At 42.3% G+C, this 15,107-nt stretch overlaps 1 protein-coding gene across 1 annotated transcript in view; it reads left to right on the plus strand.

Moving 5' to 3' along the window:
* Positions 1–989: 989 nt before the first annotated feature.
* Positions 990–15,107, plus strand: part of STAB2 (stabilin 2) — an 87,319-nt gene continuing 73,201 nt past the window's right edge. Inside the window, exons 1-5 of the mRNA XM_010566362.1 lie at positions 990–1,100; positions 6,980–7,113; positions 7,945–8,060; positions 12,053–12,138; positions 12,965–13,034. Coding sequence (XP_010564664.1) covers positions 990–1,100; positions 6,980–7,113; positions 7,945–8,060; positions 12,053–12,138; positions 12,965–13,034 — 517 coding nt within the window. The remainder of the gene's footprint in view (positions 1,101–6,979; positions 7,114–7,944; positions 8,061–12,052; positions 12,139–12,964; positions 13,035–15,107) is intronic.

The raw sequence follows: 15,107 nt of genomic DNA on the forward strand, positions 1-15,107 counted from the left end.
AGCTGGAGGACAGCGGAGACAAAAATTGGCACAGACGCGGCGATGCGTGGGGCAGCCCGTTGACAGGTGAAATCCCCACCGGGGATCCCAGCGGCATGCGGACCCCTCCGCGCTCCGTGGCCCCCGCGGGCACCGGCAGGGGAAGGGGAGGAAGGACGCAGGTCCCAGACACCACCGTCGTGGTTCTAAAAGCAAAGGGCAAAACCTGGCCGACGGGGCTTTCTGCCCACGCCAACAGCACACCAGCACGGACAACAGCCCCGGAGCCACCGGCTGCCCAGTACCTCAGGCACTGGCCAGACCAGTATCCCAGCTCCCCGCCTGGCTAGCGGCTCCGCTGCCACGCTGCACCGGCTGCTTGAAGTGCCGGGGTCCCCCCTTCCCACCCCCCGAGACCCCGTGGAGCCCCGTCCTGTCTCCAGGTGACCTATTAGCCTCTATTTCTGCCCAGAGCAGGGCAGGAGCTGGGCAGAGTTATAGTTAGAGCCTGGCTCGGTCTGTATTCAACCCCCGCAAATGAGGAAAATCCCCATCGCCAACACGAGGAAAGGGTGGCCGGTCCCTCCGGAGCAGGGAAAGCGATCGTCGCGGCAGTCAGCAGCGACACGAAGGGAGAGGAAGGAAAGGGAAAAAGGGTTTACTTCACACAAATGCCTATACGGGAGGTAAGAGCAGATAACGAGAGAGCTGATGCATGTTACTTTTTATCTCGATCTACAGGACAGGAAAGGGATGTGCTTGATTTACGGCTCCTTTCATCGCTGCGCTGCCTGAAGTGGCAACAGGCAAGAAACCCGGCTGACCTCAAGCCGCCGCAGAAGCTGTCAGCTCCTGCCATCGCACACGCAGGGACCAGGCAAACGTGTTTTGCCCAGGTAGCGCAGACCCTGCCCAGCCAGCCACCCTGCCCGCGCTCCAGCAAGGCACACCTGCAGGAGAGGAAGGATAGGTTTTACTCCCAAATATCCCACGGAGGATGGGATGCGGCCATGGGCTATCATCACACAGGAGAGAAGATCCTCCAGGATTCTGCTCTTTCGGAGAAAAACCTGAGCCATTCCTTCTGCCCAGCCAGATCGTACATTGTATGCAAAACCAAAGTAACATGAAAGGCCTTGACCTCCAGAAAGAGAAGCGGCACTTCTCAGGGCCGTATGTACCATCAGCATGTACACCGCAACCCCTGGCTGCTATCTTGTCTGCATAAACAAGAAATTATTTACTTTCCTCATTGTACAGCAGAAAGGAACAGGATCTGACGAGCACACAGGAAACGTCTTGCCCAGCCATCTCCTACCAGCAATTTTGCAATATTCAGTTAGAGCACATAACAAAAGTAGATGAATTTGTGTATTATACATGTATCACCACTGGGTTCTTTAGGAAGACAATACAGAGTTCAAGATAATAGGTTACAACTGCATCGAGTGTTATATTTGTGGTCTAAAGGTGAATGTGGCATCTAGCCATGACTACAAATAGGAATTTGGGAGAAAGCACTATGTTTACAGCCACTGTGGACTCTTCAAAAACTTAACCTAGCTTCAAAGCACAACTTTGTATTAAGGCACCCTTATGGGGTGCCTTCAGATGACAATGTCAGGGGCCCAAAGCAAAGCTGGCAAACTGGAGGCAGCCAATTTATTAGATATTTAAGACATGGGAGAGGCTGCCCTTGCCAAACTGACCAGAGCAGCAGCAAAGAGCAGCACTAGAAAAGAGCTGAACAACTCTAAGAGAGAGAAACAGTCTTGCTTTTGGCAAATCAAAATGTCTGTCTACTCATCCCTCCTAATCATATGCCAGAAACATAGCTGAGTTAATTATTGTCTGCTTAGCTCCAGGAAATCAGTCAAAATGATTTAACAAAAAAAGCAAAAAGAGAAGAAAAAAAAAAATCCCCCCTTTTTATCTGGCTAACCAAAGCTGGAAGATGTTCTTTTGGCCTCCTGAGATAAAGTCGGTGGTACTTCTCCCAGAACTACATTTAGGGAAACCACCCTTACGTTATTAGGGCCGATAAGCCAGCTTCCAGAGATCCTTTGCTCTGCCTTAGATCAGTTGGACAAACGTAACGACAACAAGCACAGCAGTTACTCCAGTCCCCTCTCCATGCCCACCTAAAAGAAGAAAACATCTTCTGTCATAACAGTTCAGTGTCCTTGGTTTTGTGCTGTCAACAGCTTCAGAGAGAGGGATAAACGATCAGAGCCCTGTCAGGATATCCTGTCATTCAGTTAGGAAGGGTTTATTCAGCTTCGCAGTGAAAACTTTCGGCAAATACCCTGCGTTTTGGAATTTTTCCTGCCTGCAGGCAAGCTCCGCATGCTGCATCCTTCAGTCATTTTCCTTCAGAAAGCCAAGAGCCCTGTTACACTATTTGTCTAAGAATGTAGAAGAAATAGCACCTCTAACAAACAATCACTTTACGTCAAAATTTTAGTCCTCATGTCTGGAGGGCTCTGAAGGAAAAAATCAAATTCTTCACAATGGAAAAAAATTCAGTTGTTTTATTCTTTTTGGCTTTTTTGGCTGCAGTGAAACCGTATTTGACATCACAAGTCCCAGATGAGGTAAGAAGCAGCTTTTTATTTAAGTAATGAATTATCATATGTCTGTATTACACTATGAGGTGGGGGTTGCTTCACTGTTATAGGGAGAATAGTTATCAGATACTGTATCTTATAGAAGAAAAACCTACTTTAACAGTCACTGATGCATATGACACTGAATTATGAACTAAGAGCTCTGTAATTCAGTCCTCTGAAATATCAGAAATGCATCTGTTTATTCCACATGAGAATTTGACTCAAAGGGCATGTCATGAGTACACTGAAAAAGTCTCTTAAAAATGGCAAACATGGCAAAAGACTGTAGCTGACACATTCATCAAAAGCAACAAGAGAAAACCATTAGAATTTCTGTTAAGTCAGAAGATGAACACAGAAATTTTTCAATAGTGAAAATTATCCATTCTACTAACCACAAGGAAGAAATGCTATTTCAGATAGGCGGGGAAAAAATTCTAAGGAATTGAGCTTTTGGAAGTAATAGTACAAAGTTATAAATTTAAGTAAAAGACTTGTAGGCTTTTGGGGAAGTGGTGCATTTGCCACGGACAAATCCTACAATCTGTGGAATTTCACAAAATCTGTTTTCACCACCCTTGTAGAGAGGCAGAAAGTGTTGGGTTACAAATCTGAACCAGGAGTTCAACAGCAAGACATTCACTCATCTAAACTGTCTCACAACATGTGGCTTTAGATTCCTGCCTTCTGGAGAAAAATCACTTGTAGAAGACGAAACAAAAGGACAGGGAGAAATTGGGGGCGGGGGGGAAGCCACTCCCTGATTGTTTGGTTGGGTTTTTAAGTGGAAAAATACTTTGAAAAGTACAAACAAGTACTAGGAAATGTGTTAAACTTATTCCACCTCTAAAAAAAGAGCCACTAACAAATCACCTGTCTTCCATTTTCCCTAACAGCAAAAAGGGAAAATGAGGACATGGGAGAGAATGGAAATAACCCCACCATTCCAAAATAGTGTTTTATAGCTGGTGGTAGGGAAAGGGTATAACTTATTTTAATGTAGCTTTTACCTTTTCAAAATCTCTTTGAGTTTTCATGTTCAAAAAAGGAAATTTTGTGGAGTGCCTTTTCAATGACAACTCCTGCAATGAGATAATTTCAGCCACTCCTACCAATAGCTTTTGCACCTCTGAACCTGAATATCCTACAAGCCCAGCAATTTATCCAGCCTCAGACTCTTAACAGCTTACACCGGGCATCCGTGAGGAGCAGGGCTTCAGTGGCATACTTGGTTAAAGACTCAGAAAAGTCAGCCAACACTCTGAGTTTATGATTCTTCAACATTTAACAGTACTGATTTGACTCAGTGGAGATGCCCAGAGGAGTTAAGGTGCCCAGCCTGCGTGTTTGTGCTGTGTTGGTACTTGCTCTGGTGCGTGAGTCATCTCTCATTAAGGACGGGCTGTTAAGGTGGCTGCACTGGTGCTGAGCACCAGCGTTTTGAAAGGCTTGAAGCGTTCAAGCCCCCTTGTGTTGGCACCTCGTGAGGTGGTTTTGGATAGGAAGCAAGATGCAGAGATGCTCTGGTTTGAGTTCGCGGGAGCCACCTTAGACCTGAAGCCCGAAGAGCCACGTCAGTCCAGTGCCCCAGCAGTGCTGGGCTCTGCCGAGAGGGCAGGGAGGCTGCTCGGTCCTCCCGGCATGGCACCGCTTACCGCTGCTTTGCCAAATGGCTGATTGAGCTGCACCCACATTATACCCGTATCTGGGAAAAGGTCTCATTTTTGTTTCAAAGACGCCTGAAGTGCATCTACACAACAGTAAGAGGTTTCACTACCCAAATACTTGAATGTTACCCAAATCAGATTTCAACAGTACATTTATAAAGACTAAAATTTGACAACTAAATAGATGTTGAAATGTACTTATAACTGGGTGATGACTATCAAATGGAGTCCCTCACAGGTCATGAAACTTAATCTCCTTGTCAGTGTCTGTGATACATCCTCACAATCTTCACTACTGAAACATGCTGCTATCACAAACATTGAAGGACAATAACTAACAAGGGGAGAAACCGCTGGGGTGAGGGCTTCATCCAGGACTACCAGGCTGTGGCACATGTAGAAATCCTGCCCAAGGTGCCAGTGTACCCACCCAGGCCAGCTGTGAGCTTCTGCAAATAGGCTGCAGCATCCCACACGTGCCCACAAGGGCCAACACTACCTGGACAGCACAGGGTTGCATTTGCACATATGTTTTTTGGGAATCCCTGGACAGAAATACTGGAGGATACCCATCGAGCAACACGTAACAGCAGTGCGATGGGCTCCATCCTTGGAAGTGGTGGCTTAGAATACACCCCGCACACCAAATGACCTGAAGCTCCTGCCATGAGGCTGCTGCACAAAGGGTTAATTTGCCAAGGCAGGGGACAGAGAAGACCTTGGAGGGGGAGTGTGCAGGTCCCATTCATGCACACGGGAATTGCCCAGACAGGCTGGGTCTGACGCTCCCCATCCAGGTGGGCTATTGGCAAACTGGGCAGGCTCCGGAGGAGGGCTGAGGGATGACTCAAGAATTGGGAAACAGGAGTCACGGCAGACAATTGAAGTAATGCTATTTATTTAGGTGCACAAAGAAAATGCACTTTGATCTCAGACTGTAAGTATTCATAGAAGGGAGTAGTGAACTCTCTAACAGAACAGATTCCTGCCTGTCGTGCAAGCTACAGAAGAGCAATGGCTGGAGACTGAAGCAAAACCATCACAGACAAATTGCGACAAAAGCAACATACCGTGGTTTGTTTCTCCACAACTGACCATTTCCAAACCAAATGAATGCTTTCTAAAAAAATCTTCTTGTTCAAACTAAATTTCATGCAAGAAGCTCCGTTATCCTGTATTATGCTCCTCTGGTATAATTGTCCTTCTGGCTTTACAATCTGGGAAACTACTTAAAACGTCCACAGGCAACTATTAATATATGTAAATATTTTCAAATGGATGATGCTGCTAGAACTGGCCCTTACATACATACACACACATGCATGCACACACAGTGAGCAGGTACAGGTTTTCAAGATAAATATTAAGCATTTCCTTACGTTGGCCTAATAATGATTCAAACATTGCCTTAATTGACTACACGACTGCTTAATTGAAATACCATTTAGAGAGTTCATTTCAATTCTATTGTGTCAGATAGGAAGTGTCTCATGGCCAATATTGCTTGAGTGAGTTAAGACCACCTAAATGGGTCCATACTTAGAGAACAGTGGATGAATGGTTATCTTGGAATAGAAAATGGAGCACTTCACGGTCCTTCCTCTCCAAAATGATGATTTCATTTATTACTTTTTATTGTTTTTTAAAGATTGTATTTTGCATTAGATCATTTCTCACTGTGAATTATGAACTTACTTCTACAAATACTCACTGGGTAGAAAGAAGATGAAGCCAACGTTAGATGGAGTTCAGCAAAGACTTTTTGCTTTAAAATAGGTCGACTGTTTAAGTAGTAGGAAACAGACACTATTTTTGGTATATAGACATTTTCAAACCTATGATTTCTGCAACCACAAAACACAATGCCACTGCTGTGACAATACCCTAAGCCTTTTCTCCTTTTTGCCACCTTCTGAAGTCATTTGTCAGATTTGCATTCTCGAAACTGGGACCTCCACAGTGAGGGGCACAAGCCCTTGGCAGTTGAGCTAGAGGACTACAGCCAGGTTTCCCAAGCTGGGCAGGTTCCTTCTGTGGCTTTCTCTAGGTAAAAAAAACAGAGGACGCTGCTCTTCTCAGTGTGCTCTGGTAGGGTCAGACCCACAACTTCTACCAGATTTGAATGCAAAGCTAGACGCCATTCTTTTACGCCAGTTTGAAGATACCAGCCATAGTCCTTTAGTTCAATACGGTAACGCTGATAATATGAAACCCACTTTTGAGAGGAACAAAGGCTTGTGCTGTGCTCCGTATGCACAGAGCCACGAGCAACTTCCTCCACACCTTATGTTTAGTTTTGCCGTTGAATGGAGAAGGCACTTGCCGGCACTTGTCTTTCTCCATCCTGCTTTGGGTTTGCATGGCAACTTTAGAACTAACGCTCCATAGGCTGATGCTGGCTCAGTAACCTGGCTTTTAAGTCTGCTGAACTTAGCATTTGTCGATAAAGCATTCTTAGGAGAAATAGGACACTTAGTAGGGTTTATCTGGCAGTGGTTGGACATATTTAGTGCAGGGAAGACTACCGCAAAGCCCTAATATGTGGCCTATTACCTAGCTTAGCTCCAGAGCGGAGAACTCCTGCTGAACAGGATAGAGAGCTTGTGGCTGTGAGTGAGCACAAAGCTGAGTTAAATCTGTCATTTTTCAGCAATACCACTGGGGGCAGAGTTAAACCAACTCAGAGAACTTTTTCTTCCTTTTTTAATTAATCTTCTATTACAGATGAAGAAGCAATGTGATCAAAAGCTGCTCATTCGAATGAAAACTGAATGTGTACCTTGCTCGTTAAACCTCGAAACCCAGTGCCCTGCTGGTTACACCAAAATTACCAATGGGACCGGGATACCGGACTGCAGGTACCTCTTCTGTCAGAGTTTTTTTCTGTGAATATTGTTCTCCTTGAATTGGAAAATGTTAATTCATATTACAAATGCTCTATTCTATGAATTTTTCTTAAGGAACATTTATCATTGGCTTCACCAGCTCCAGAATTCAAGCTTCATTCAGAGTACTTCAAGCCTGCAAGCCTAAAGTTAATCAGCAATGGTATAAGAGGAAAATAAACATTGCTATCCATGGCCTACCCGATTTTCTTTTGAGCGATATCATAAAATCACTTCTTTGTGTATTCTGCATACCTGATATGAATGATATATATCATATGCTAAATATATATTATCATATAAATGATATTTATATATCTTTCATATCATATGTTATCACACAAATAACAGATTTTTCAAACTGGGGATGTGTAGGGGGGTAAAGGGCAGGAAGAAATATCTCAAAACAAATTTGAAGTCTTGCCTTTCAGATTGAAAAAAAAAAAAGAAAAGCGGTATTTTAGGGGAAAAGTAACTATTTTGAGCTTATGTGGCATTTAAAAAACCTTGATATTAAATAATTTTTAAATACTATTTCAGATCAAAATTTAGAGAAAACTGCTGTGCTTAGGTTGCAGAAATGAAAAAAAAGATAAATATATACTATGCAAAAGAAACAGCTTCACAGATCTTTTTAGACCTCAATGTGCAATCTATGTTTTAATGAAGAAAAAAAGGCAGATCAATACAACTAAGCTTAAAGTGCTCTTGTCTGACACTGAAAGGAGAGGAGGTTAAGAATTTCATTTTTCCCCACAGGAGGCTTTTAAGTACTTTAAAGCAGCTCCAACTTCTTTTCCTCAGGTATTATCTAGAAATTAAAACACACACACTTTCTTTTCCTGGATGTCGGCATCATTGTATGAAGGAATTTGAACAACCTGAGTGCTGCCAGGGACACTGGGGCCCAGACTGCATGGGTAAGCTCTTTTTTTTTTTTTTTTTTGATAGAATTTGAGTAGTAAAGCAGTGATTTTTCTTCTTTTCAGAAACTATTGCCATGAGAAGTTTGCTTCTCAGAGCTTATTAGAGGAGTAGAAATAATCAGCAGTTGTCAGCCAAAACTCAGAGGATTCAGAGAGAAACCCATATTCAAAGCTTCATTTAAAAAGAAAAATTCATAGAAAAATTAAGAAAACTCAGGGAACCCTCTTGGTTTTGAGTTTTTCAAAACAAATCATTTCAGTCGATGCCTGCAAAATGACTTTTCATTCAGAAGGCTCTCCACAACAGATTTTAAAACCTTAAATTTTCAAACCACAAGTTTAAATGTTTCCTTTTAGGTCAAAAATATCCCCACCTGAGTCTGAAATTTTTCCAAATCTCTTTAATTCTTTACTTTTTGATGCAAGGAGGCTCTTTTCTTTCAGCTCAACTTGAAACAGTTTTTCCCTGTAAGTTTTTTGAACCTCTAGCAAATGCTAAAGGCCATTACTGAAGCAGGGGTAATCAGGAGTGCCTCTCGTCCTGCTGCCCCTTCCTCAGAAAAAGCCTTTCAGCATCTCCACAAGTGCATCAAACCCCAGGCTACTGAGCTGGGCATCAAAACCCACAGAGGAAATTTCCCTGCCCAGACAGAGCGTTTCCTCCTTCAGTTAACAGGGTCAAGGTCTGGTTCAACGTCTGTGAAGTCCTTTTGTCCACAAAATAGATTAAAAAATACATCATTTTAGCCCAAGCTATGATATCAGCCCTTTATTTACTAAAGCAAAATAGTCAAACCCCAACTTACAGCTACTTCTATAGAAAAGACAGGCAAATAGCCGAGGATGTAGCGTGTGGGCACGTCTTCTTCTGAAGATAACCACTCGTGTGGTGATTTACCATCTTTCCGCCAAATGCAGCCTAAGTGCCCGGTAGAAGGAAGGCAACGCTACACATGATCATCATTCAGGGTGCGCTGGGAGGCCGCGCGAGGGGCATCGGTATTTCTGGAGAGGGGCAGAGCTCGCTGCCCTGCCTGTGGGAAGGAGGCTGCAGGGGCAAGGAAGCCCTCTCTTCCTTCGGACAAACTTCCTGGCCCCAAAAAGCAAAGAATCAAGGTCTCAGCATTGTTTCTGCTGTCATCTGGAGGAAGAAAAAAGATCTGTGCATTTTTCGCAATCTCTCTAAGAGCGAATGGCGCGCCTTGAAATGTCTGGAGGAAAGCCGGTCCTTCCTGAGGCCAGAGAAAAATCCCTGACTAGGGGTTTACTTCACATTTAGCATCTGATGGCAAGGACAAAATTAGGTCTTAAATAGCACTCTGACTTCCTTAAACGATAGCACACATTGAAACACACAGTGTGAATGAAAGATGCTTTGTCCCCTTCTCTCCCCACAAGGCCCCCCCCAAGCCAACCAGCCACACATGTATCCCTCTGTAAAAAGGCATCAAGGAAAAAGGGAAAAGGACAGAGGGAGGAAGGTCCAGGGGAAAAGAGCACAGCCCTTTAACACTGGCAGTATCATCCAACCACCGATACCACAGCTGGTGGAGCCCAGATGTCCTACTGATGGGCTCCAGCAGGAGCTACTCCCTACCCCACCTCAGGTTCCCACTCTGGGCAAGTATTTACACGGCTTCAACAAAAAGCCTGGGTACCAACTGAAGGTGCGTGGTATGAGCAACTGAGTAGAAAGCACTGTAAGAATAAAGAAAAAAAAGTGAAAAGGAAAAAAAAAAGGCCAAGAAGGAAGATAAGAAACCTAATTCTGTCAACTCGTATGGTCAAAAATACATCTTTACAAGTTCTACCCACTGCTTCAGCCTGCAGGGAGTCAGATGAAGAGAAGTAATCCAAGAGGCTGCATTTGAAAACGCTTGGGAAGTGCTGAATTAAACTCTACGAGGCAAAAAAGCTGATAGATTTAAGCTCCTTTGGCCTAGATATCAAGATTTGGCCTTCATACTCTGACAGCTGTCAAAGCTAAGCAGAAGCATCTCTTTCCTACTACTCTTCAAAAAACATCCTCAACAAAAGCAAAGGTCTCGCTTCTCCCCAGTGCCAGGGTGGTGGCAAACGACTGTGCCAGCATCGCTCCAGTGTCCCGGCACGGCCTCCTGTGGTCCTGCCGGCCAGGGGAAGCGCTTTATCTGCCTGACCAAACTCTTATAACTACATGGTAATTTGCTAAACTTCTGATAAAGCTGTCCCTTGGTGGTGGTATCAAAACAAGAGAGAAGAGGCAGTGAAGACAAGGGGAAGTGTGGTGAATGCCAACTGCAAAAAACCTGTTTTGTCAGCAATTTTAAAGTACGTTTTCCTCGAAATTATACCATAAACTCTGAGTTTTCTCTGTCTTTGCACATTCAAATAAAAGCATCAGTGCAGGTAAAATTGTTTCCCTTCAGAGCAAATATTAAACAGTTTGCATCTACGTCAGCCCTAGAGATGAGATTTAGCTATCACACGGTAGCCAGGAAACAAGATTCACTAAAAGCTACTTGAAAGATTCTGTAAGTATATGGATTTATTACTTTACCTAAATTCTGGCTATTTCATCTCAATTCTTAATAAAACTTTTTATCTCAGCAAGTATGTGATAAACTGCACCAAAATTTTCATCTTCAAATTTATTGGTTTTTCACAAGAAGCTTATTCAGATCCAACAGACCTCACAGACTCATTATTAAGGAATAAATTAAGAAATATTAACAGAATGGTATAAAGCCAAAGCCTTCACTAAAATTAGGTGTATATATACACACATCTACTTATTTGCTCATCACTGTGTCCAAAACAAATTCATTTTCATGAAAACTTCCCCATGACTTAAACACTCTAAATCAGGATTAAATTACTCAGTGGGAGCACAAACCCAGTGCTGCTCATCTCCACCTACACAACAAACTGAGACTCTTCACAAGCAATAAATCTATCAGTAAGGTACAGCAGAGAACCTGTGAGGGCAGTAGGAGTTTGATACATTTAGATACCACCTGCATCAGGATTATGGTACCTAATGGGAACTCCAGTTATGGGAAGAAAGGGCTTATGGAAGGGAGTTAATAAATCATTTCCACAGAGAGGCTGCACAACTATAAAAAATAAGGTTATCCCTACAGGGGGAAAAACCTGACAGAGCAATCTGACTGAAAATTACTGTAATATGTATTTCCTATAGGTAACCTTTCAGTAAAAATCTGAATATTGAAAAATTTCAACCAAAATTTAAACTATTTTCATTTGGAAATACAGTCGTCATTTCTTATCCTCTCCTGCTGGCTGGGGTTTTTGGTCAGCGTCTGTCTCACCTGGTATACCACTAACTGTAATCATGGTTTTAGCAGCAGAGGATCTGAAAAGCATAGCACATCTTTGGCACCCAAGTTTTACGAGTAACCACAGCCCATTGGACAGCAGTGGGTTATGAGATAGCCGAATTTCAATTTCCAAGATCATTTGAATCAAATATCACAGTCTTATGGGAGGCAGCAGGGAAGAGGAAAAACTTCCCACATAAAGCAAATGCAATTTGTGGGGAAAAGAAAAAGGCCTATTTAAACTCTAACGTAGCATCAGATAGAATTCTGACAGCAAATTTTCAATCAGAGTTGTATTAACATAAAGAAGAAGTGGTCAGGCAAACTCTGCTTGCATCAAAAAAGCTAACAGTTTAGAGTGCCTGCAGATAGAGATGGACTAGCAGGGACAAAATCGATGTGGTACTTTAGAATAAGAAAACTATTTTTTGTGCAATCCTTTGATCACCGTCACTGGCTTAAGTTCCCAGACTAGAGCGGCTGATGGTCTCTGCTGAAGCTGAGATTCTAATGAAGAGATCTGGGCAGCTGCAAAACAGCAGCAGTCACTCGAGGTCCCTGCCTGGCCCAAAACCCTGCAGCCTCCGAGGCTGTCCCCCCTAATGTGCAAGGGGAGCAAAAGGGTCAGAGCAAGCTGGCTGATGGCTTAAACGTTGTCATTTCTAGCATGTCCCGGAGGAGCTGCGTCACCCTGCAACCGGAGAGGACGCTGCTCCCAGGGTATAAACGGGGATGGAACGTGCACTTGTCAGGTACGTCCTTTCTTTCAAATGAACAAATGTAACGACAGCATGTAAGCTCTGCTAAGAAATACCGCATATTACATTGTATAAATGCATTAAAGGAAAGTATTTCAGAAACAGCAGAGATGATCTGCTTGGAGTTCATTTTTTGCTTGGATTGCACACTATTATTTCTACAGACTTGAGCATGTTCAGGTGAAATTAAAAAGTTCTTCCATCTTGCCTTCCTGAAACAGGTGTTTTGAGTTCCCCTATTTTTTAGAGTGTCCTATTACTTATGACTTTTTGCCCTAATTAGAAAGTACTTATACTTGGGACTACACTCTCAATACAATGTCCCTTTGCTGAGGGTGCAATGTGCAGTGCTTAATAACTTCAGCCAAAAAGATTTTTTAAAAAAACAACTCAAATGAATCTTTTCTACCTCCCCCTCTACTGGTTAATCTTTCCATTACATCAAAAAGCACATCTCCTGGGGACAGGTAAAAGAGAGACAGAGTAAGAAGTAGTCAGAAAATACAAGCTAACAATTGTAAGGATGCTTTAGGTATTAGGCTTGATTACTGTTCTTTATTGTTAACTTGATATTCAGAACATCTGATTTGAAGCATAAGATCTAAAAATTATTTTTTAAAAAGGCAGAGAGAGGAGGGGGGGAATCATTCAAAAGACAATGTTTTCTAGATTGCAGTAGTTATTTCTGATTTGCTGATTGAATCTTTTGTGTTATTTTCTTTTGGCAGCTAAAGATGCTGTTTTCAGGCTGCTAAGCTTATCAATCTGTATAGAGGTAGATGAGAAACTTACGGTTTGATTTCCATTCTATAATTCACAGAAAGGGTTTGGTGGGACAGCCTGTGAAAAATGTGCTGAAGATAATCTCTTTGGTCCTTACTGCACATCAGGTAAGACTGAGCTTTCTTTATTGAAATGGGGATAAGAAGGTGGGTGAAATCTGTATTCAGACACTAAGAAATCACAGTGAAACGGGTAGAGGGTCTAAGGGTTTCCCATCAAGAGCTGCTGTCTGCTTCAGGGAACACAACAGCGAAAGAAAATAGGCAGCTACTCAATTCCTCATTCACAGTGGGGCTGGATTCAACTCAGGACTGTACAGACAACACTCTCAGTGTAGTGCTACAAAAATATCTTAATCTTGTCTTGAATATTTTTTTCATAGCCAACAGTCAAATAAATTAGGGATTGGAATAATCTGTGTGTTCGTGGAGGTATGCCTCCCTGTTAGCCCGTTATTGTGTTATCCACTTTTCACCCTAAATTATGGATTTGCATTTATTTGATCTAAATACAGGAGGTTGTTATGGTACTTAAAACATTGGGTGGGAACATACCAAATGCATAATTTATAGTAGCTTACAGTGTTTTAGTACGGTTTCTAAATACATCTACAAACTGGACCATCTGTATTAAGGCATGAAATACTCATGGCATTTAAATCAGTACATCGGACTCAAAAAAGGCCATTTTGAATCAGGGCAATAGTCCTTCTAGCCTAGTATCCCCTGTGGGAGGCCAATAGTTGATATCCAGGGAAAGAGTAAAAGCAGCCAGAGACCGCATTCAAATTCTAGTGTTTAAAGGCTCCTCCTGAATCCATCCTCCATAAATTACCTACCTTGGCTCTGAGTCCAATTTGCTTTTACTCTCCACAGTATCCTGTGCCAGGGAGCTCCACAATTCAGTCAAAAGTGCGAAAAAGGATGGGTTTGGTTTAGTTTGGGGTTTTGGCTGGTAGAGGATTTCATTGGTTGGCCATACTTGTATTAGGAGAAGCAGGACATTGAGGGAGGGATCAGAGCTATGTGCACTATTTAAAATGTGTATCACAAGTGTATATATTTGTATAATATTTTCCAGTTTTGCCTGTTTCTTAATGATTTCTAGTATTTTGTTTGCCTTCCTGACCCCAGCTGAGCATTAAAGCAATACATCAGAAAACTGCCTGAAAAAAAAATATTAAGAAACATCTCTTTCTTAACTGGTAATAGTTATTTATCTCTAAGTAAAACTCTTTTTGTTCCCTCAAGATGTACAGAAAGTTACTTCTAAAAAGGGTCACGAACGGCCTCACTTTAAATGATCTGCGTTGGCCTTTTTACACTAATCCTATACCACTGCTGACTCAAAAGGCCCTTTTTCCACCAGCTGTCCACTGGATGCCAGTGTTGATACACAGAAATGTAACTGAGCCAACATTTTCATGAAAATAGGGTACTTGAATGAATTTAATATCATAAATGTAATTATTTTCCAAGAAGCTACTGGAGGATTCAACTGCATATTAATTTAAGCAATATTTTACACTTCAGCTTTCAGATATTTGAACTCGTCCAAGTTTTCTAAGCACCTATAAATATTGTGCATTTATGACTAACTGCCTTTCAGCAACGCCCTGGATGCTCCTCGTTTTTGTGTTAGGACTACTAATGTAGGTAGAATACTACTAATTAATTAGTGTAGGTGATTTGCATGAATACAGGATACGTTTGCAAAGGGAAGGAGATACGCAACATCACTGCAGCTTAAACATGAAGTCACCAGTACAACTCTGTACATCTTAGAGGCTTTTCCAAGTGTAATTGTACAGGGCCTTTTTAAAAAGCATCACTACCATAATTGAAACAATTATAACTATAAAGCCTTTTAAGTACACATAAGGCTTCAGAAACCACTTATAAAGGGGTCTCATAGTTGCCTGAACTCTGAATAGGGAATCATGTGCACATACTGTCACAAGGTTTATAACCAGAAATGACAGAATATAGGAATAGGACCAGAAAAAAGCCTGCGACCTACACAGTGCCTAATTATCCTTTTAACTAAATAAATTGTGTCCGGGGGAGGGGGGGGGATGACACGGGACCTCACAAAACTCATCTCTTCTGGAGGTGTTTGAGAGAGGCAAACAGAATTGAAGCCAAAATGAGCAATTTATTAATAGTTATAAAAATGGTCCA

This window comes from Haliaeetus leucocephalus, unplaced genomic scaffold (assembly GCF_000737465.1).
Source record: "Haliaeetus leucocephalus isolate CR32 unplaced genomic scaffold, Haliaeetus_leucocephalus-4.0 Scaffold206, whole genome shotgun sequence".
NCBI classification, from domain to species: Eukaryota; Metazoa; Chordata; class Aves; order Accipitriformes; family Accipitridae; genus Haliaeetus; species Haliaeetus leucocephalus.